The 20,268-nt window shown below is 41.4% G+C and overlaps 1 protein-coding gene across 1 annotated transcript in view; it reads right to left on the bottom strand.

The window, feature by feature from the left end:
• The window catches only part of LOC121910431 (NLR family CARD domain-containing protein 3-like), a 51,024-nt gene extending 34,215 nt beyond the window's left edge, over positions 1–16,809 (bottom strand). The window contains exons 1-7 of the mRNA XM_042431656.1: positions 16,672–16,809; positions 16,472–16,588; positions 16,271–16,390; positions 14,075–14,153; positions 13,685–13,913; positions 11,721–13,521; positions 11,425–11,598 (exon numbers count right to left, since the gene is read on the bottom strand). Of these exons, the coding sequence (XP_042287590.1) occupies positions 11,425–11,598; positions 11,721–13,521; positions 13,685–13,913; positions 14,075–14,153; positions 16,271–16,390; positions 16,472–16,588; positions 16,672–16,718 (2,567 nt within the window). The 5' untranslated portion in view covers positions 16,719–16,809. The remainder of the gene's footprint in view (positions 1–11,424; positions 11,599–11,720; positions 13,522–13,684; positions 13,914–14,074; positions 14,154–16,270; positions 16,391–16,471; positions 16,589–16,671) is intronic.
• Positions 16,810–20,268: the final 3,459 nt, after the last annotated feature.

The raw sequence follows: 20,268 nt of genomic DNA, 5'->3' as shown, positions 1-20,268 counted from the left end.
GACGCTGAGGAACCAGACCAGTTAGACCAGGAGAACCCAAACCCAAACCCAGCACACAGAGGCTGAGTGAATGTGGTGTTGAAGGTGTGGAGGTGGATCAGTGTGTCAGAGGAGACTCTGTAGAAGGACAGAGTGCCAGCAGGACAGTCCACATACACTGCTACTCTGTTAGAGACAGAGGAGGAGGAGGAGGAGGAGGAGGAGGAGGAGGAGGAGGAGATGGATGTTTCTCTCTTATTGTGACGGACATAGTAACGACCACCAGCAGAGCAGATCAGACTCCAGGACTGATCATTCCATCCAAACCAACAGTCATTACTGTCTCCTTTCCTGTTGATTCCTCTGTAACTCACTGATATATTAACTCTTCCTCTCCACTCGACCTCCCAGTAACAGCGACCAGTCAGATCATTTCTACAGAGCAGCTGTTTCCAGTGATCAAATCTGTCTGGATGATCAGGATATGACTGATCCTCCTCCACACGTGTCACCTTCCTGTTGTTGTCAGACAGTTTGAGGTTTCTGTTTACTGTGTTTGGATCCAGTGTGAGTCGACAGAAATCTGATGGAGAGAACGAGACACAATACAGCTGCAGTTATTGATCGATCATCTGTTTGATGATGACATCATCTTCATCCTCAGTAGGATGTGAATGAGCTTTGTTTTGATGAATGAAATGAAAAACACACTTACACTTCCTCAGACCTGGTGTCAACCATCGGACTCCAGCAGGCTGCAGCCTGAAAGGAGGAGGGGGGTCAGAGCAGCACGTTCTCTTTCAGCATGCAAACATGGACATGACATCACTCTAGAAAAAGCAGCTCTGATCCTCATCACACTGAGCTGCTTTGCTGTTGCTAGGCAACACAACCGTCCATCACATCACGTCGCACGACGACTATCGACAGCAGCTACATTCAGCCAATCAGAAACAGGCGTCTCAAAGTCAAATCATGTCAACAATGAGACTTTTTCTTGTCAGACTCAGCAGTTTGTATTGTGAACAGATGACAGGACTGTTTAAACTGATTCACACTAACATGAAAATGATAAACCGCCTGTTTCTGTTTGTCTTTCCTCAACAATCTTTGGACGACTGACAAGTTATTTCCTCTCACACAGGTGGAACATTCCTGCATGATGGTTACAGCTGACAATCAGCTGCAGTCTCAAGAGTTTGAGCTGATTTACTGTCCACCTGTCTGTCCTCACCTGAGAGAGTCCACCTGTCTGTCTTCACCTGAGAGTGTCCACCTGTCTGTCCTCACCTGAGAGTGTCCACCTGTCTGTCTTCACCTGAGAGTGTCCACCTGTCTGTCCTCACCTGAGAGTGTCCACCTGTCTGTCCTCACCTGAGAGTGTCCACCTGTCTGTCTGTACCTGAGAGTGTCCACCTGTCTGTCCTCACCTGAGAGTGTCCACCTGTCTGTCCTTACCTGAGAGTGTCCACCTGTCTGTCCTCACCTGAGAGTGTCCACCTGTCTGTCCTCACCTGAGAGCGTCCACCTGTCTGTCCTCACCTGAGAGTGTCCACCTGTCTGTCCACACCTGAGAGTGTCCACCTGTCTGTCCTCACCTGAGTGTGTCCACCTGTCTGTCCTCACCTGAGAGTGTCCACCTGTCTGTCCTCACCTGAGAGTGTCCACCTGTCTGTCCTCACCTGAGAGTGTCCACCTGTCTGTCCTCACCTGAGAGTGTCCACCTGTCTGTCTCAGTCTCACAGTAATCAGTGAAATATTCACTAAATTTAATCTCTTCGTGTTCATTGACACCATTTTTCCTTTTTTTTGGTGACAGTCAGCAGGATTTTCAAACTAATGTATTTCAGGTGGAAGCAGGTTTCGTTCCTGCAGCAGGTTTTTTTCTGTCAGTTGGGACTCGGGAGCTCAGAGGCTGGATTGTTTTTTCTCATTTGTTCTTCATTTTTAAACTATAACCGCTACATCACTCAACATTTAATCAAGAGATTTGATCCTTGTTTTCATGTTTTTATTCTAATATTAGCAGTCTGGTGGGACCGGAGAGGACGCGCTGCGTATGAGTATTTTCCTCACTGTTGATTTTAATATCTTTAACATTTCTCAACATAAAACATGAAGGCGTCCTTGATAACTCAACAATATGAAAGGTTGTGACCAAGTTTTCTTGTCAGTTTTGGACGATAGCGGAAGCGGCTACATTAGCCTACCCATGATCCTCAGCCACCGTTACTATGGTGAAGACGCTAAAGCTGTGACATAAACTATATTCAGTATAACATTATACAGCAGGGCCGGACTGGGAAAATCATTCAGGCTGGGAAATATAGCTCCAGTCAGACCAGTTTATCAGCGGGGGGTCTGGGGGTCCCCACTAGGAAAACTTTACTTACAAAGACTTGATTTCCTGCATTCTGCTGAATTTTAGTGCATGTGAATAACAAACTAATGAGCCAACAGCTGCTTAGTACAATGTAGTGTTATGAAGCTGAAATAAAACCAAAGGTACATATCATTAAGGAGGGAGACGACACTACTACTACTGTGGCACCAACGCTGCTCTCTACACCTTCAAAAAGAAACAAGCAAGAGCACAACACCCTCCTCAGTTTACTGATATACACTAACAGTTACCCATCAAAGGTTCAAATAGTCCTTTAACCAACACAAACATTAAATAACACACATCTTTAAGTTCCAACAAATGACAGCAGCCTGAATAGTGACAGAAGACGTTGTGTTGTCTCAATCATTTTAAATTATCAGCTCAAAGTATGAACTCACTCACTGACACTTTCACCAAAACACATGAATTTTATAATAATATTGACCACATTAACTAGACTATATATGCTAATTAGCTTTAGCATTGACGAGAGGATGATGACGCATCAGTAACATTAGCTACGTTAGCTAGCTAGCACGTTTATTTACCTTTCTTTCTCTCTCTCTGCTCCACCCTTCCTCTTTATCCACCGTCCATCTTGCTGCTAAATCATTTAGCCTCTAAATGCACTTAATGCCAAAAGAAACGTGTAACTGCCAACTACTCTCTCTGTTTCTCTGTTTCTCTGAGGCTAGCTGGCTGTGCTAGCTGGCTGTGCTAGCTGGCTGTGCTAGCTGGCTGTGCTAGCTGGCTGTGCTAGCTGGCTGTGCTAGCTGGCTGTGCTAGCTGGCTGTGCTAGCTGGCTGTGCTAGCTGGCTGTGCTTCCTAACATGCTGCGGCTAACGCTCCGCTAGCCTCTCAGCTAACGTTAGCCTCGGCTCTCCATGTGGATCCAACCGGAGCACCGAGCCCCGGTTTGTTATTCAGGTTAAAGCGGGAAGAAGCAGCGGGTCTGTCGGGCAGCTGAGTGAAGTGCAGCCTGCGGAGGAAACACCGGGACCGTCAGGGTGAAACAGTCCGCAGAGGAGCCGCTATGTTCGGCTGCACAGATAGGAAACCCCTCGGCTGACAGGAGGTATCACTCTGTCTGGAAAAAAAAAATCTTCTTCTTTTTGGTTTATAACGGCGGTTGTCAACCAGCGTATTAGGTGCATTACCGCCACCTTCTGCTCCGGGGTGTGGACCAGAGATTAAATCCTACACATTAATCCTGTCTGTCTAATAAACTCAAAGAAAACTACTGCTGCACCCACTTGGCAGGTTCATTAAAGTTTTAACACTGAGCTCCTGAAGTCCAGTCTTCCTGAGTTCTTCCTTCATATATTGTCTTTATTGATCATATTTAGTACAATCTATGCTTGCATGCATAATAGTCTCCTCAGCCAGCTGGAAAAAATATGTGCATATATCTTATATATGACGTACTTGATATATTCTCAATACCAAATACACCAAGTTGGGACTTGTGTACTTGCTAGTTCAGACTTGGCAAGTTGGACTCAGTAGTACAAACTTGTGAGGACGAGAGGACGCAGTAGATCATTCTGCAGCTGGAACAGCAGCAGCTCAGCTTCAACACACCTACCTGACTGTACTGTGACAAAATAATCTCAACTCAAAGCTCCACTAACACTTTTTATCTCACAAAACAAAAACCTGACTGACAGAGAGATGCAGTAAATGATGTTATTCAGTCTGTAATGTAGCTATAATAAAAATCTAAACTGTTATGTAGCTTAATAAAATAAATGAAATGAATCTGTTCATTTGAATCCATGTATATGTGTGTAAATGTGGTGATATGTGTACATGTGGAGCTCCAGAGGCAGCGCTGCTGTTCTGTCCAGTAAAAACATGAAGCTTCATTTTACATTCAGACAAACTAATGTTGCAGCTACAATTGTTAGATTTCATGTGTGAGACCAACATTTATCTTCCAGAAGGAATTATATCATATATCTAAATGCTGCGGAGACATTAGAGCCAGCGGTGAATCAGCAAAGAGCTGCAGATCAGTTCATGGATCATGTTCTCTCCGGGATGACCACATGTTGACCGGCCGATCATCTCAGGAGTCGGGCTGCTAGCAGCTGAGATGAGCGGCTGGTCCAAACATCTCCCAACACATCCCAGCAGGTTTACAGACTGGAGTTACTGGGATAAACTGGCCACATGTTGGAATCTACATGTTACTTTCTCTCCTGAAAACATTAAAAATTAATAAAGTCACATATTAATAATCCTACAATTCAAGTTACAACAGCTTTTAGCCTGACTCAAAGTCTCCACCATCGCTGCCGGTTGGTGTGAAATGCATTCTGGGATACTTGGATGCTTTTCATTACGCTAACGTGTCTCCTGGTTTCTCTCACTCGCGTCTCTTCTCCCAGCGAGGATGAGAGAGAGACGTGAGGACGGAGGAATTTAATTTATCAAACGGGACGTCGTCGCTCACTCCAGCATCATTTTGAGGAGACAAGTTGTCATGACGCACTTCACCCTAAATGTCAAATATGAATAAGTCAGCAATAGAAATGACTAAGTAACAGTTTAAACTCTAAAGTTTGCATTTAAAATTCATGTACAATGAATGAAGACTTTACACTGTTACTTAATAATTTCTACATATTGATAGCTGGAAGGAAAACAGCTGATAACTGCTCCAGTGTTTAATCATTTGATTATAGATCTATAGCAGCTTCTGTCTGTCACAGAATGAGACACAAACAGACAATTTAAACCTGTTAATTACTGAAAGAACAGAACCCACATAAAGGAACAATAGAAACAGCTGCAGCCTGCAGAATATGTTGAAATAAAATGTTGCTTATTTAGTTTGTGAAAGTCTGACGTGCTTTTCAGGCTCAGGATGGTTTTATAGGAGACGCAGCTGTGTGACGTCATGTTTTCCTGAAGGAGCTGAGACGCTCTGAAACACAGAAGAAGAAAGGAGAAGCCTTTTGCCTCATGAAGAGAAATAGTAGAAAGTTTTAATGATTGATTCATGATTCAGTCATCTTTATTTTATAAATAAATAGGCTATGATCAGCTGCTGTTGTGCTTTCATTCCTTCTCCACAGGTAGTTTCCTGATCTGCTGTATTACAACAACAGCCGACTGTTTACTGTCCCGTCAGATCAGCTGATCAATCAATACACACTTTGGATCAAAGGGGTGTTGCCGTCCGTTAAAACACTTCCACTAGGATACACCTGTGTTTCCTGGCTCTAAGCTCCTCCAGGAGCCTCCTCTCTCCTCGCTCCTCGTCTCCTCCAGGTGCATTTAAGGGATCGGAAGATCCTCCATGATGGCGGAGAGAGATCGATTTCCGGGTCACGGAGGAGAGAGGACGCGAGGAAGCATAGAGTTAGCTTAATGAAAAGCACCCACATACATCTCAAGTCTCTTATTAGAAAGATTTGTCTTTTCATGATGTTATTTCCTCCATTAAACTGTTTCTTGCTGACAGACAGACTCTCCCTGACTTTAATTTGATCCATAATAACAGTTCAACACATTTATATTTTACATCATTTATCCTCATTTACATTCAGTCACATGTGAGGCTGAAAATTCCTGAGCGTCGGGTTTGATATGAGTTACATCATTTCCATTTTCCCTGAAACATTTAGCCAAATACATATTTTCCAGTGTTCAAAAGACACTCTGATCATATTCTGGGTTATTAAATAATGAATTCACTATCAGAATATCAAACAATACAGATGCAAATAATCAATAAATAATATAAATGCATTCTGTGAGTAGAAATGGTTCCTGTGCCTCTGAGCAGGACACAGTATAAATGCAGAATGCAGGTTGTTATTTATGTTTGTTAAACAGGTAACAGCTGCAGAGAGGAAACAGCTGCTGCAGCGATAACTGTGAACATTTATTAGTATTAATCACAAGTTTCTACAGCTGTTAAAACTGACTGACAGCTGATCAGCTGTGATCAGCTGCCGCCGTCATCAGAAACGGACGTCGCTTCATGTGACACTTCAGAGGAAAGGACGTCTCATGTCTCTAAAAACAAATGTTCTCGTTTCCTCTCTCCTCGCTTTGTTTCCTTGGTTGCATCTCAAGTCTCTTAAATTGCATCCACGTTTCCCTCACTTGCTTCTTTTCCTTGCATCTTAGTCCCTGTTTACACCTGGTATTAACATCCGTCTCAGGTGATCCGATCACAAGTGGACAGCTCCAAGTACGTCTGTTTACACCTGGTATTAACATCCGTCTCAGGTGATCTGATCACAAGTGGACAGCTCCAAGTACGTCTGTTTACACCTGGTATTAACATCCGTCTCAGGTGATCTGATCACAAGTGGACAGCTCCAAGTACGTCTGTTTACACCTGGTATTAACAGGCGTCTTGAGTGACCACTTGTTATTCGGATCTCACTTCCTCGCTCTATATGCAAATTAACACAGACATCATTTTTGTTTGCAAAGACTAAATTTGTTCCTTTTTAACTGGCGGGAGGATGTTGTGGGAATGTTTTATCGTTGCTCAAGAACCACACAGAGACATAAAGAAAGCATTAAACATTGTTACTTGTTGACGCAGTTGTAGACGCTGTACAATCCATCACACCATCAGTAACAATTATACAAATGTCCAAACACAAACAAAAATACAATCATCTTGTATTTTTGGAGAGAAAGCATGTTGTTCAGCCGGCCCTTTCTGTAAAGATGGTTAACCCAAACCAGACAGCTTTATACCTCTCCAGAATGAAAGCTAAAACAGTCTGGTCCCTAATAGACACTTCCACAAACTGTTACACCTTCTGACAAACAAGTATGGTCATACGATCTAACAGAGACCTCATGGTCAATCAATAACTTCAAACATGGACATCCTTCAACTTTAGCTTGTCTAGATACCTCATGATCCACACAGTCTCTAAAACAGCAGGCTTAAGACAAAGATATCTCTAGCTAACCCCAGAGGTCAGCAAGCAGCCCTCAGATAGAAACAAGTTCAAGAGTTCAACTAGACTAGGAGCAGGATTTCCTCACCAGCATGTATACCAAAATGACAATGACATTACATCACATTCAGTTGACAACAACCACTGACCCCTTAGTTTAACAACATTTGCAACATATAAACAAAAGATTTATAAAATGATAACCTACTATTCAGTTTTCTTTCACAAGGACCGGGGGTCTGTGTATCCTCTGTCCAAAGCTGTGTTCAACTTGTTTGATAACAGGTTAAACAAATATACAATGCATTGTGCCCCCTCATGAAAATCAAATGCCCGTCCTATTGATTTACTCTAGCGCCGCGTCTGAACATATATAATATATATATAGTTATATCAGTGGCGGCTGGTGACTCAAAATATTGGGGAGGACAGGAGAAAAACCAACATGGAATCTCACAACAAACCACATCAAACTATATCATTGTTCCCCAGCTGATGAAATCAGAGGGGTGGGGGACAGTTTTATATGCCAATAAAACAATTTGCTTTCAAAAACAAAACCCCTGAGTGGTGAAAAGGCTGCTTCTTTAAAGACATTTAGCATATACATATTGTTTCTAAACAAAGAAGAGTTCATTTTAGCCGTGCAGTGGTTCACAATGTGTCATTTTACCAACAAAGTTAAATTCAAATGTATAGTATTGTTCTATTGTGACAACAGATTTATGTTCTCATCAGAAACAGACAACATATCACATGATTTACATGTGTTTCCTGTGTATTTTCTTAGTATACAGAAATATATAAAGTACCACAAAGCTTATAATGTGATACAGGAACAGATCAGTGCTGAATACTAGAAAGACTGAACACTAAAAACATTCAGATCTAAAAGTGAAGGTTCACATCAGAAAGTATTAATGCATGTATCAAATACATGACTTACACACTCTGATCTATGTGCATCACATATAAAATATAGTCTACAAAGCTGACATGTTAACACTTGTTATTCTAGTTACTTTAAGCTTATTACTCAATATACGACTCAGCTTAAAAACCAACTGAAGAAACTGTCACAACAAGCAGCCAGACCTCCTGCACACTCATTCACTAATCACACAACATCAACAGGTGACTGAACAACCACTCAATTAAAAACTGGATCAATTCCACATGAATGAGTGAGTCCAGACAGCTCACTGTAACTTCAACAAGCAAACTACCTACAGCACATTATATGATCTCTGCTGCATTCTGGTTAAGGAGATAAATTCACACAACAGTCACACAGAGACATTTAACCATCAGAGATGAAATTAGCAACCAAAGAGACAGAAAGAGAGAAGCTGTATCTGACTCACGTTATCTGATGTCTTCTTCTTTCTATCATGGAGATGAAGTATTCATGTCATAACGTCCATTTGTGGCTGTTGGTCATCTTGTTTGTTAGTTAACAGAACTTTGTGGCTGCTGGTTAACCAGTCTGATATCATTAGCAACAATGACAAACAAGCTAACTGCCTCTATGGACCAGCCTCCTCTGATAATATATATATATATATATTATATATTATATATGTGTGTGTGTGTGTGTGTGTGTGTGTGTGTATATATATATATATATATATACACACACATACACACATATATATATATATATATATATATATATATATATATATATATATATATATATATATATAAATATATATATATATATATATATATAAATATATATATATATTCATCATCACAGAATTCACACCTTCCTATAGATAGCCCATTGGCTCACAAAAAAAAAAAAATAAATAAATAAATAATAATAACTTTAAAAGTAGGCCTACAAATAAATTCAATATGGAAAGTTGGAGGAGTTACTCTGGGCCACTGGGAAGTAATCTCATTCTTTTCTTAAAAAAGCTTTTTTTAATCAACAAAGAGCTGTGATAACAATCGTCACACAAAAACAGTAAAGAAAAAGTAGAAAAAGTAATTCATTGATTTTCCTAGATGAACTGTTTCATGACGTCCTGTTTAAACATTTCCAACAGTTAATGGGCTGAAACTCTCCCGGCTGATCAGTTCATCGGTACAAACAAATAACAGCTGCGTTGAAATAAAAACTCTAGAGGACTGTGTAGCTACATGACAAAGCTTTAGTCAACAACGAGTCCCAAACTGCATTGCCTCATGAAATCAGCCAATCACAAAGCTTCAGATTCTGATTATTGCACAGTTTATGGCTGATCGAGTTTACTATACATACACACATTATATTCTTTACATTTCAATGTACAGTACAGTATGTTGTTCCTGATTGTAACCACCAATCTTCAGTGCTCTATAATGTTATACTGAATATAATTTATGTCATGGCTTTAGCTGGCGTCTTCACCATAGTAACGGTCGCTGAGGATCATGAGTAGGCTAACGTAACTGCTTCCACTATCGTCCAAAACTGACAAGAAAACTTGATTTCTCAGAATCAAAGCTGAAATAATTAAAACGGATGGTCACAACCTTTCATATTGTTGAGTTATCAAGGACACCTTCTTGTTTAGTGTTGAGAAATGTTAAAGATATTAAAATCAACAGTGAGGAAAATACTCATATGCAGCGCGTCCTCTCCGGTCCGACCACCAGACTGCTAATATTAGAATAAAAAAATGAAAAGAGGGATAAAATCTTGTGATTAAATGTTGAGTGATGTAGCAGTTATAGTTTAAAGATGAATAGCATATGAGAACAAACAATCCAGCCTCTGAGCTCCCGAGTCCCAACTGACAGAAAAAAATGTGCTGCAGGAACAAAACCTACTTCCAATTGAAATACATTAGTTTGAAAGTTGTGCTGACTGTCACGAAATAAATGGAAAAAGTGTGTCAATGTACACAAATAGATAGATTAAATTACATGACTGTTGCACGAATTGCCATGAGAGTGAGTTGGTCCGTATCTGAGAGTGTGAACCTGTCTGTCCATACCTGAGAGTGTCCAGTCTCCAGTGTGGATCCTCCAGTCCAGCAGAGAGCAGCTTCTCTCCCGAGTCTCCTGGATGATTGTAACTCAGGTCAAGCTCTCTCAAATGGGAGGGGTTGGAGCTCAGGGCTGAGGCCAGAGAAGCACAGCCTTCCTCTGTGATCAGACATCCTGACAGGCTGCAGACACACAAAACAAAACACGTGTCACATGATCTGAGATCACTGCAGGACTGGAAGGTAGTGTGGTTATTACTTTCATCACCAATATGTTTCTGTAATCTTTAGAGTTAAACTTCATGCTTCCAGTCACTAATTCTCAAATCAAATGGCCAACCACAGTAAGGTTTGTATTGTGAGGCAGTTCCAGCTTTTTGTAACCTTAGTCAACATGATGTTAGCGTCTGCTAACTCATCACTGCTAAAAATAGGTCTAAATAAAAGAATAGTAAAAGAAGAAGCAGCCACAGTGAGCTGATTAGATGAACAGCTGCAGGTGACAAACTCTGACTCCAGCTTGTAAGAATATTAAACCTCCAACACGTCACAGAGTATATGACTCCATCTCAGATGCTCACAGTTGAATACAGAACAGGAATCCTAACTAATGTGGCATATAAGGACTGAAGGTTGTGGAAATAAATGTAAAAACAAGCAAACATTTCTGATTCCTTCACTCACACTCACTCACTCTATTTCACACAGTTTCAGTAATCATCCAGAGTTTTAAGGTTGTTTGAAACAAAAGGAGCATTAAATTGTGGTTAACCACATAACAGCTGGGGTGCAGTGTCATATCACCATGGTGTTGAAAAAGCACTATCATCCCAGCATAGATGCTGCTCTGAAATTAAAATAAACTAAAACTATAACTGTTACCAAAACACTGTTCACTGAATAACTGTATGTGTTTTATTTTGGGCCAGCTACACAGTTCTTCATTCAGTTTTTGAATCTAAAACTCCTCTCTGGTATTTCAGGAGACAGAACAAAACAAATGAAAATATATTAGTAGAAAGTTATTCACAGGGTCTAAACACACAACTGGTCTAAAAAAATAGTAGAGAAAATGTCCAGGTGTTTATCAACTCATATAAATCATAGTTTAAATGGCGATCAGTTGAGCATGTTGATGAATTCTGACCTGAGAGTTTCCAGTCTGCAGTGTGGACTCTCCAGTCCAGTAGACAGCTGCTTCACTCCTGAACTCTGCAGGTTGTTGTTACTCATGTCAAGCTCTCTCAGACTGGAGGACTGGGAGCTGAGAACTGAGGACAGAGCTGCACAGCTTCTCTCTGAGAGGTTACAATCACTCAATCTGGAAAACAAATGTGGAAAAATACTTAAAAATGTATTTTTCTCCCATCTTGAATATATTTCTTTGAATATCTTTTCAATAAATCAATAAATCAATCAATAAATAACTATCTGTGCACTTACAGAGCTTTGTTGGAGGCTTTGACCACTGGCAGCAGCCTCAGAAGAGCCTCCTCTGAAGCAGAGTATTTCTTCAGGTCAAACACGTCCAGATCTTTTTCTGATGACAGTAAGATGAAGACCAGAGCTGACCACTGAGCAGGAGACAGTTTATCTGTGGAGAGACTTCCTGATCTCAGGGACTGTTGGATCTCCTCCACTAGAGAACGAGCATTCAGTTCATTCAGACAGTGGAACAGATTGATGCTTCTCTCTGCAGAGAGATCCTCACTGATCTTCTTCTTGATGTACTCGACTGTTTCCTGACTGGTCAGTGAGCTACTTCCTGTCTGTGTCAGCAGACCTCGTAGGAGAGTCTGATTGGTCTGCAGTGAAAGACCCAGGAGGAAGCGGAGGAACAAGTCCAGGTGCCCATTTGGACTCTTTAAGGCCTTGTTCACAGCACTCTGGTAGAAACGTGGCTCTGTATATTTTTGTTTAGTTTTAGACTTCTGGGATGTTGTTCTGTCTTCTGCCAGCAGATTGACGCCAGACTTGATAAATGTTAGATGGACATGAAGAGCAGCCAGAAACTCCTGAACACTCAGATGGACGAAGCAGAACACCTTGTCCTGGTACAGCCCTCTCTCCTCTTTAAAGACCTGTGTGAACACTCCTGAGTACACTGACGCTGCTCTGATATCGATGCCACACCCTCTCAGGTCTGATTCATAGAAGATCAGGTTGCCTTTCTGCAGCTGCTCAAAAGCCAGTTTACCCAGAGACTCAATCATCTTCCTGCTGTCTGGACTCCAGTGTGGATCTGTCTCAGCTCCTCCATCATACTTGACATTCTTCAGCTTGGACTGAACCACCAGGAAGTGGATGTACATCTCAGTCAGGGTCTTGGGCAGCTTTCCTCCCTCTCTGCTCTTCAACACATCCTCCAGAACTGTAGCAGTGATCCAGCAGAAGACTGGGATGTGGCACATGATGTGGAGGCTTCGTGATGACTTGATGTGGGAGATGATGGTGCTGGCCTGCTCCTCATCTCTGAATCTCTTCTTGAAGTACTCCTCCTTCTGTGGGTCAGTGAACCCTCTGACCTCTGTCACCATGCCGACACACTCAGGAGGGATCTGATTGGCTGCTGCAGGTCGTGTGGTTATCCAGAGTCGAGCAGAGGGAAGCAGTTTCCCCCTGATGAGGTTTGTCAGCAGCACATCCACTGAGGTGGACTTTGTAACATCAGTCAGGATCTTAGTGTTGTGGAAGTCCAGAGGAAGTCGACACTCATCCAGACCGTCAAAGAGGAACACAACCTGGAACTCTTCAAACCTGCAGATTCCTGCTTCTTTGGTTTCAGTAAAGAAGTGATGAACAAGTTCCACCAAGCTGTACTTTTCCTCTTTCAGCACATTCAGCTCTCTGAAAGTGAATGGAAATATGAACTGTATGTCCTGGTTGGCTTTGTCTTCAGCCCAGTCTAGAGTGAACTTCTGTGTTAAGACTGTTTTCCCAATGCCAGCCACTCCCTTTGTCATCACTGTTCTGATTGGTTCATCTCTTCCAGGTGAGGCTTTAAAGATGTCTTCTTGTCTGATTGTTGTTTCTGGTCTGTCTGGTTTCCTGGATGCTGTTTCAATCTGTCTGACCTCATTTTCATCATTGACCTCTGCAGTCCCTCCTTCTGTGATGTAGAGCTCTGTGTAGATCTGATTCAGAAGGGTTGGGTTTCCTGCTTTAGCAATCCCCTCAAACACACACTGGAACCTCTTCTTCAAGTTAGACTTGAGTTTACGTTGACACCTGCCAGCAGGAGATCCTGAATGAACACACAGGAAATAGGATCAATGAATGAAGCAAATATTTAAACATTTAATTCCCTCAAAGAATGAGTGAATAAAATGTATTTTCCTCCATCTGTTGAGACATCAGTAAATTTCTCATTTATTCAGCATGTTAAATCTTTATAGAAATGCTCTTACTGCTCTGCAGACAGTCAGCCAGCTCCTCCTTCTTCATTCTCCTCAGGAAGTGCAGTGTGATCTTCAGAAATGCGTCTCTGCTGCTCCTCCTCTGCTCTTCCTCCTCACCGTCCAACACCTCCTCATCCTCCCTCTGACCCTCTAGGCATTCTTGGTAATCTGGACTCAGAACCTTCTGCATCTTCTTCAGCTCGTTCTTCACAAAGGTGACGATGTTCTCCTCCAGCAGCTGGAACAGAATACTATATGAATGACACAATCAAACTGAAATTATGAAACAAACATCAGATGCATGTTGGACAGACTGACAATCCACTGGTCTACAAAGTGCAGCATGGAGATGATTGTGAACAGAATAGATATAAAAGTAGTTGTTGTACATGTACAGACCATAAATATGGAGTCCAGGTGTGTTTGATGCTGCTGGGCAGACTGACCACTGGGAACCTCTGAGCTCTCCTGGTCCCCTCTGTGGAGGAATCATGAAGAATGAGCTCACATTATGTCTGTCCACACAGAGACAAACACAAGCTAAAGGTCCATCAAGTGATATTTGGATGTGAACAGAGAATCAGATGACTCCCTGTAGTGGTAAAGCTTTACTAGTCCTGCTGATCCCACTGAGAATCAACAGCTCAGTCTGTTTGTAGCTTTCAGCTCAGTGTTTTGCTTCATCAGTCAGTTTGGTTTAGTCCCAACAGCTCTGAACAACCCTCCATACAGCTCTCCCTCCCTCACTGTACACTGCTGAAGTGCCCTGGAGCAAGGCAGCTACAACCTCCAGCTGCTCCAGTGGAGCTGCTCAGTGTCTGCTTGTATCAGCCTGGTTGAACTGGGCAGTTCCCAGTATGAAAATGACATTCAGATGTGAGAAAGTGAGAAAGTAAGTAGGTGTCATGTCTGAGGTTTTTGGACGTCTTGTGTTTGAGCAGGTTGAGGAGTATTTAGTCAGATACAATATGTTGTATGAGCTTCAGTCTGGCTTTACAGCAGCAGACTCTACTGACACCTGTCTTATTCATTTGTTTGATTTTATTAGACAAAACCTTGATGGAGGAAATTATGCTGACTTGCAGAAAGCTTTTGACACAGTGAATCATTCTGTACTGTTGTCAAAGTTACAGTGCATGGTGTTTGGACATACTGCTGTAAAATGGTTTATTTCTTACATTACGGGAAGAACTCAAGTCTGTGATGTTGAAGTGGTTCTATCAGAACCTCAGGATATTACATGTGTGGTGCTGCAAGGTTCTATTTTAGGGCCTCTTTTATTTCTTATGTATATAAATGATACGACAGCTGCTGTGACATGCAAGCTGCTGCTGTATGCTGATGATTCTGCATTACTGCTATCTGGGAATGATGTCAGTGAAATTCACAACTCTTAGTAATGAATCAGAAAGTGTGAGAGAGTGGCTCATAGATAACAAGCTTTCAATGCATTTGGGTAAAACCCAGTCAATCCTGTTTGGAACAAAGACGTCAAGAACAAATACACTGAAAATCTTTTGTAATGGAACTGAAATTTTATAATATTTTGTCTCATATTTAGGAATAATATTGGACCAGTCACTGTCCTGTGAATCAGTTGTTGATAAAATATTATCTAAGAGTGGCAGCAAACTTCAGTTCCTGTTTCACAGACTAAGACTCTTTTTGACTTTTCTGTTGAGAAACTTCTCATGTCCTCATTGGTACAGCGTCAGTTTGATTCTGCCTGTTCTGATTGGTTCAGTGGTTTGACATCTACATTTAGGAACAAACTGCAGGTGATGCAAAATAATATTATTCAGTATTTATTAAATGTATCCTGTTTAACTCATGTTGGTGATGAATTCAGAAGTGTAGGACTGCTGCCAGTACAGCTCAGAGTAGAACAACTGAAGCTGCATCATATGTTCAACATTATCAATGGGTTTGCTCCTCAATAATTCACAGATAACAATGGAACATACTCAGCATGGCTATAACACCAGGGCCAGTGTGTGTTCATATAAAGTCCCTCCAGTGAATAATGTAGCCAGAAGTTCCTTTTTTAAGCTGCTGCCGTGTTGTGGAACAGCCTCCTGTTACACATCCAGCTGTTAAAAATGAGAGGAGCTTATAGAAGTCAGGTCAGGACTTATTTATGGAACATGGTCACAGGTTTATAATGAAATCTGCAATTCCATTTTTACTTCAGCCATCAAATTGTCTTTGTTGTACTTTGTGTTTTGATGTGGGCGTTTATTATTTTATTTAATTTGTGGTGATTCAGTTTTATGTTGTATGTCTTGTGTTTTGTCTTTTAACATCTTGGGTCCATGTTGGAAATAAGTGTTTTCACTTTAACATGTTTTTTATGTCTGTAATGTATAAATAAATCATATCATGTCACTTTTCATATGAACAAGCGAGTGCAACACCATGAATGTCTTCCAGGAGAGACTGTCTGAACATGTGATCTGTTATCTCCATATTTAAATGATTATCACGTCTCCTCCCTCTCTATGACGGCCGGCTTTTCACTGACGTGGTCGGACAACACGTCGTACAAACCAGTTCTTTTCTAGCATAACCCGACGTTTACTGTCAGTTACAGCTTACATCTGATCAGCAGATGGACATCCTCCTTTAAAATCAATGAAACGTTGCTCCGACCAGTCGCTCTTAAAGGACAGACAGCTGGGTCCAGGTCCAGGAGAGTCTGGTCTCTGCTGCCAGATCCTGAAACAACAACAGCTCTGATAAATGTGCATGTTGGACAGAAATGAAGTCTGTTCAGTCTTTGTAGCTTTACATTCTGACCTTCCATCAGCAGGTTGTCCAGATTTAAAATGTACAGGTATCCCCATGGACCAGTCACTCTTAAAGGACAGACAGCTGGGTTCAGGTCCAGGAGAGTCTGGTCTCTCCTGCTGAATCCTGGAACAACAACAGCTCTGATAAATGTGCATGTTGGATAGAAATGAAAAGTCTGTTCAGTTTTTGCAGTTTCACATTCTGACCTTCCATCAGCAGGTTGTCCAGGTTTAAAATGTACAGGTATCCCCATGGACCAGTCACTCTTCACGGACACACAGCTGGGTCCGGGTCCAGGTCCGGGTCCAGGTCCAGGTCCAGGTCCAGGTCCAGCAGAGTCTGGTCTGTGCTGCTTCTTTGTTCTTCAACACAACACACACAGAGCTTTGAGTGTGAATAATGATGGTGGAGTGATGTGAGTGGAGAACAGTGATGGACAGTTAGAGATCCTCATCTCACCTCTGAGCTTTGGTCTGGCTGTCATGTTCCCCACACAGAGAGCTTTTAGAGGGAGGGACTCCCTCCTCTCTGTCCTCACACTGATCCATAGCAGAGAAACACCTTCACACAAACACAACAACAAGCTCATTCATTACAACAAGCTGCACATCACACCAGCACTGCAGTTACAACGGCGTCATTCTTGATTCAACCACCAGATGGCAGCAAAGTGAGACATTATTCTTCATTTCCACTGAGGTTTAATGTTTAATGTTTTACTTTCAGAAGGTTCCAGTTCTCTGTTGGCTTTTCATTTACCACTAAAGAGCACATTTAATGGAGATGAGCTGCTGGTGGAGTCAGCTGTGTGGCAGAAGAAATAAAAATACTCACCAGGTGAATTCAGATCCACATCCAGTCACAGAGTCTTTGTAGCTTCACCTGCAGAGGAAACACAGAGAGAGAAACTGCTGCTGATTCTCCTTCATCAGTCCTTCATCATCAGTCTGAGGACTGGTTTTCTATGGAGTCATTTGTACTTCTTGCTGTTTTAATTAGAGATTGTACTGAATGACACTTTATTGATTAATAACAGTTAAAACTTGTGAAGTTTGTCAGACACTAAACGTGTTCTCTCTCTTTTATCCCCGAGGAGATTAGAAGGAGCCACAAGATCACATGAATGTTTGTATTTCAGAGCATCAATGCATCATATTTTTATTTACATTCATCTTTATTTATGGTTCTGTTATAGTTGCTACAGCTGTGTTATATTCTATTTGATCTTGTGGGAATGGTGTCTGTCAATCAGTGTTAGATTATAAGGATCAAAGTACAGACGTTTCCATGATTTATGGTTGAATTAATGGAGCATCTTCATCATCATCATCATCATCATCATCATGTACAGTAAAGATTAAAACAGGCAGAATAAGAGAGAACAATCTGTCTGACTCAACACTAAATGCAGTTCTGTACAGCAGAACAAAGATCTTCCTGTGATGAGGCATCACATTGTAGTTTAAACTCCGTCATTATTCCACAAACAGAGTTTACTGTGTTTTGATGACAGTGATTCACTTTGTAGTTTATATAATGTGACATTGATTTTATATTGATATAGTATAAAGATACTGAATGAAGGTTTGGCAGCAACATAAACTTTAGTTTCTATTGCTGCAGCTCTTAGCTTGGTTAAAATACTGAGTATCATCAATGAAAAGATGTTTTCAACAGTTTGTCTGTGATATAGTTTAGAAAGATTCCAGAGAATATTATTTAATGACTTTTATTAGCTGTTAATCACTAACCATACCACCTGTGAAACAAAGTCTCCCTCACTACCAGCATGATACTGGTTATTAAAACATGCACCAGTTTAAAGGTGACTGAATGGGGCGACCCTTCATACTGACACTAAACTTCTCTGACAATGAATAAAATGTTTTACACAAACAAACTCAAGACTGTTTGAAACCGTTTGAGTTCATTTGATGTCAAACTGTCAGAACATAATCACATGACTGTGTTTAAGTGCAGTTAGTGACGTGTTGAAAGCTGATAAAATGTGTATCTGTCAGGTTGGTGAGCTGTTGTTGACTTGCTAGCTAGTGACAGTGTTCCTAATATAACTGCAGCACATTTTACTGTTTGATGAACAATAAATTCACTGCAGAACATCTATTAAAACATGGTTTACCTTTACTGCTCAACATTAAACACAACTAAACAGCATATTATTAATAATCTATTTCATTCATTTATGAAAAGCAGCAGCATCATACATTGAGCCTTTAACACTCAGTGTCAGCTGTGTATTTATTTGAGTCTCATTTATTATTATTGATGCACATATTACATGTTATATGCAGGTAATTTTTCAGAGTAACAACAGACAGTGAAAGGTTGACTGTTGGAATTAGTGTTAAAATAGTGCAGACGTGGAACAATGTGTGGCACAGGGGTAACATTCATTAAGACCTGCATTATTGTCTCTGATGCTGTGAAATACACGCAGGGCAACAGGGCAGTGCGTAATGTTTGTGCAGCGACTGAGTGAAGCTTCATCAGAGTGAGCAGGAAGTTGTCAGTGTGTCAGTAAATGTACAGAACAGACTACAGTGTGTCAGTTAATAAATGCTGCAGCTTGTCAAGACCAAGAAAACTCACGTCTGTTATTTCCCCAACTGCTGGAAACGTGAAGGGGGTTAGCTCCACAGTTAGCAACAATGGGTTAGCCTAACCTGAAGACACTGAACACAGAAACAGAGAACAGAGAAATGTTCTTCACCTCGCCAGACCAAACCAGTCAACCCAGGGGAGACACTTCCACCAGTATTCAACAAAGCAACATAAATCTCTACTGGTGTCACATCTGGACTCATCCTGAGCACGGCCGCTTTGCTCCCAATGATTTCACTGTATAAACTCTGAATCTGTGTGTAACAGGTCACCTGTTTTCTGTACAGAAAAGCCTTCAAGTTAATAATTCTATCGTGAGATCTCAACGTCTCATCAGAAGATTTAAATAGTTGATGAAGTTACCACTGTCTCCCAGTCTGGAGACACAGGTATGGATGCTGCTGCTGTGTGACAGCCACAGCTGTTCATTAAAGTCAGAGGAAAGGAGCTACATTACACATCTATCAGCGTCACACAGAGTCTGAAAGCTCCGGCCAGATTTAACCCCTTCCTCCACCACTGCCACACACACTCTGTATGTTGTAGATTAAGATATTTTTACCTGTTTTTACTTCTATGTTTGTACTTTTTATGGACTGTAACTCTATTTTTACTCAGCATGTGACCCACATGTTCTCTGTGTTTCTTCTTCTTGTAAATAAATCAAGTTATTTAAACTTGAAGCTGTTACTAATACAGACAGAGCAGGTTGTTGGACAAATGATGTAAGTTATTGATCTGTGAACACTGACTCAGTACTGTCAGCTGTTATTGGACACTTTGAACTAGTGATGAGCAAAAATGAACAAACGAATCTTTTTAGTGTCAAACGTAGCGAGTGCTCATGAATCCCGGACTTTTCCCACTCATACCGCCCACACCCATCACTGTTATCGTAGGGTCCTGCTCACACTGCCTGCCTGCTACGGTGGTGCAGTCGCTCTAAACATGAATGAGCACCGATGAATGAGCGGGAATCACCGTCTCCAACGGGGACGTCGGTGAGTGACTCGAGTCCAGACAGCCTGGCAGCTACTCACTGAACGAGACTGAACCACCTGCTGCTCTCTCTGCTACCCGCCCCTCAAAAACACCGACTGATCATTGGTCAGTGACACATCACATTTCTGTCACATCGTATTGAGCTTATATAGCCTACCTACATACAAGTGGGATGCTGA

Source organism: Thunnus maccoyii, chromosome 13, assembly GCF_910596095.1.
Source record: "Thunnus maccoyii chromosome 13, fThuMac1.1, whole genome shotgun sequence".
In the NCBI taxonomy this organism is placed as follows: Eukaryota; Metazoa; Chordata; class Actinopteri; order Scombriformes; family Scombridae; genus Thunnus; species Thunnus maccoyii.
This window is presented reverse-complemented; position numbering and strand designations above follow the sequence as displayed.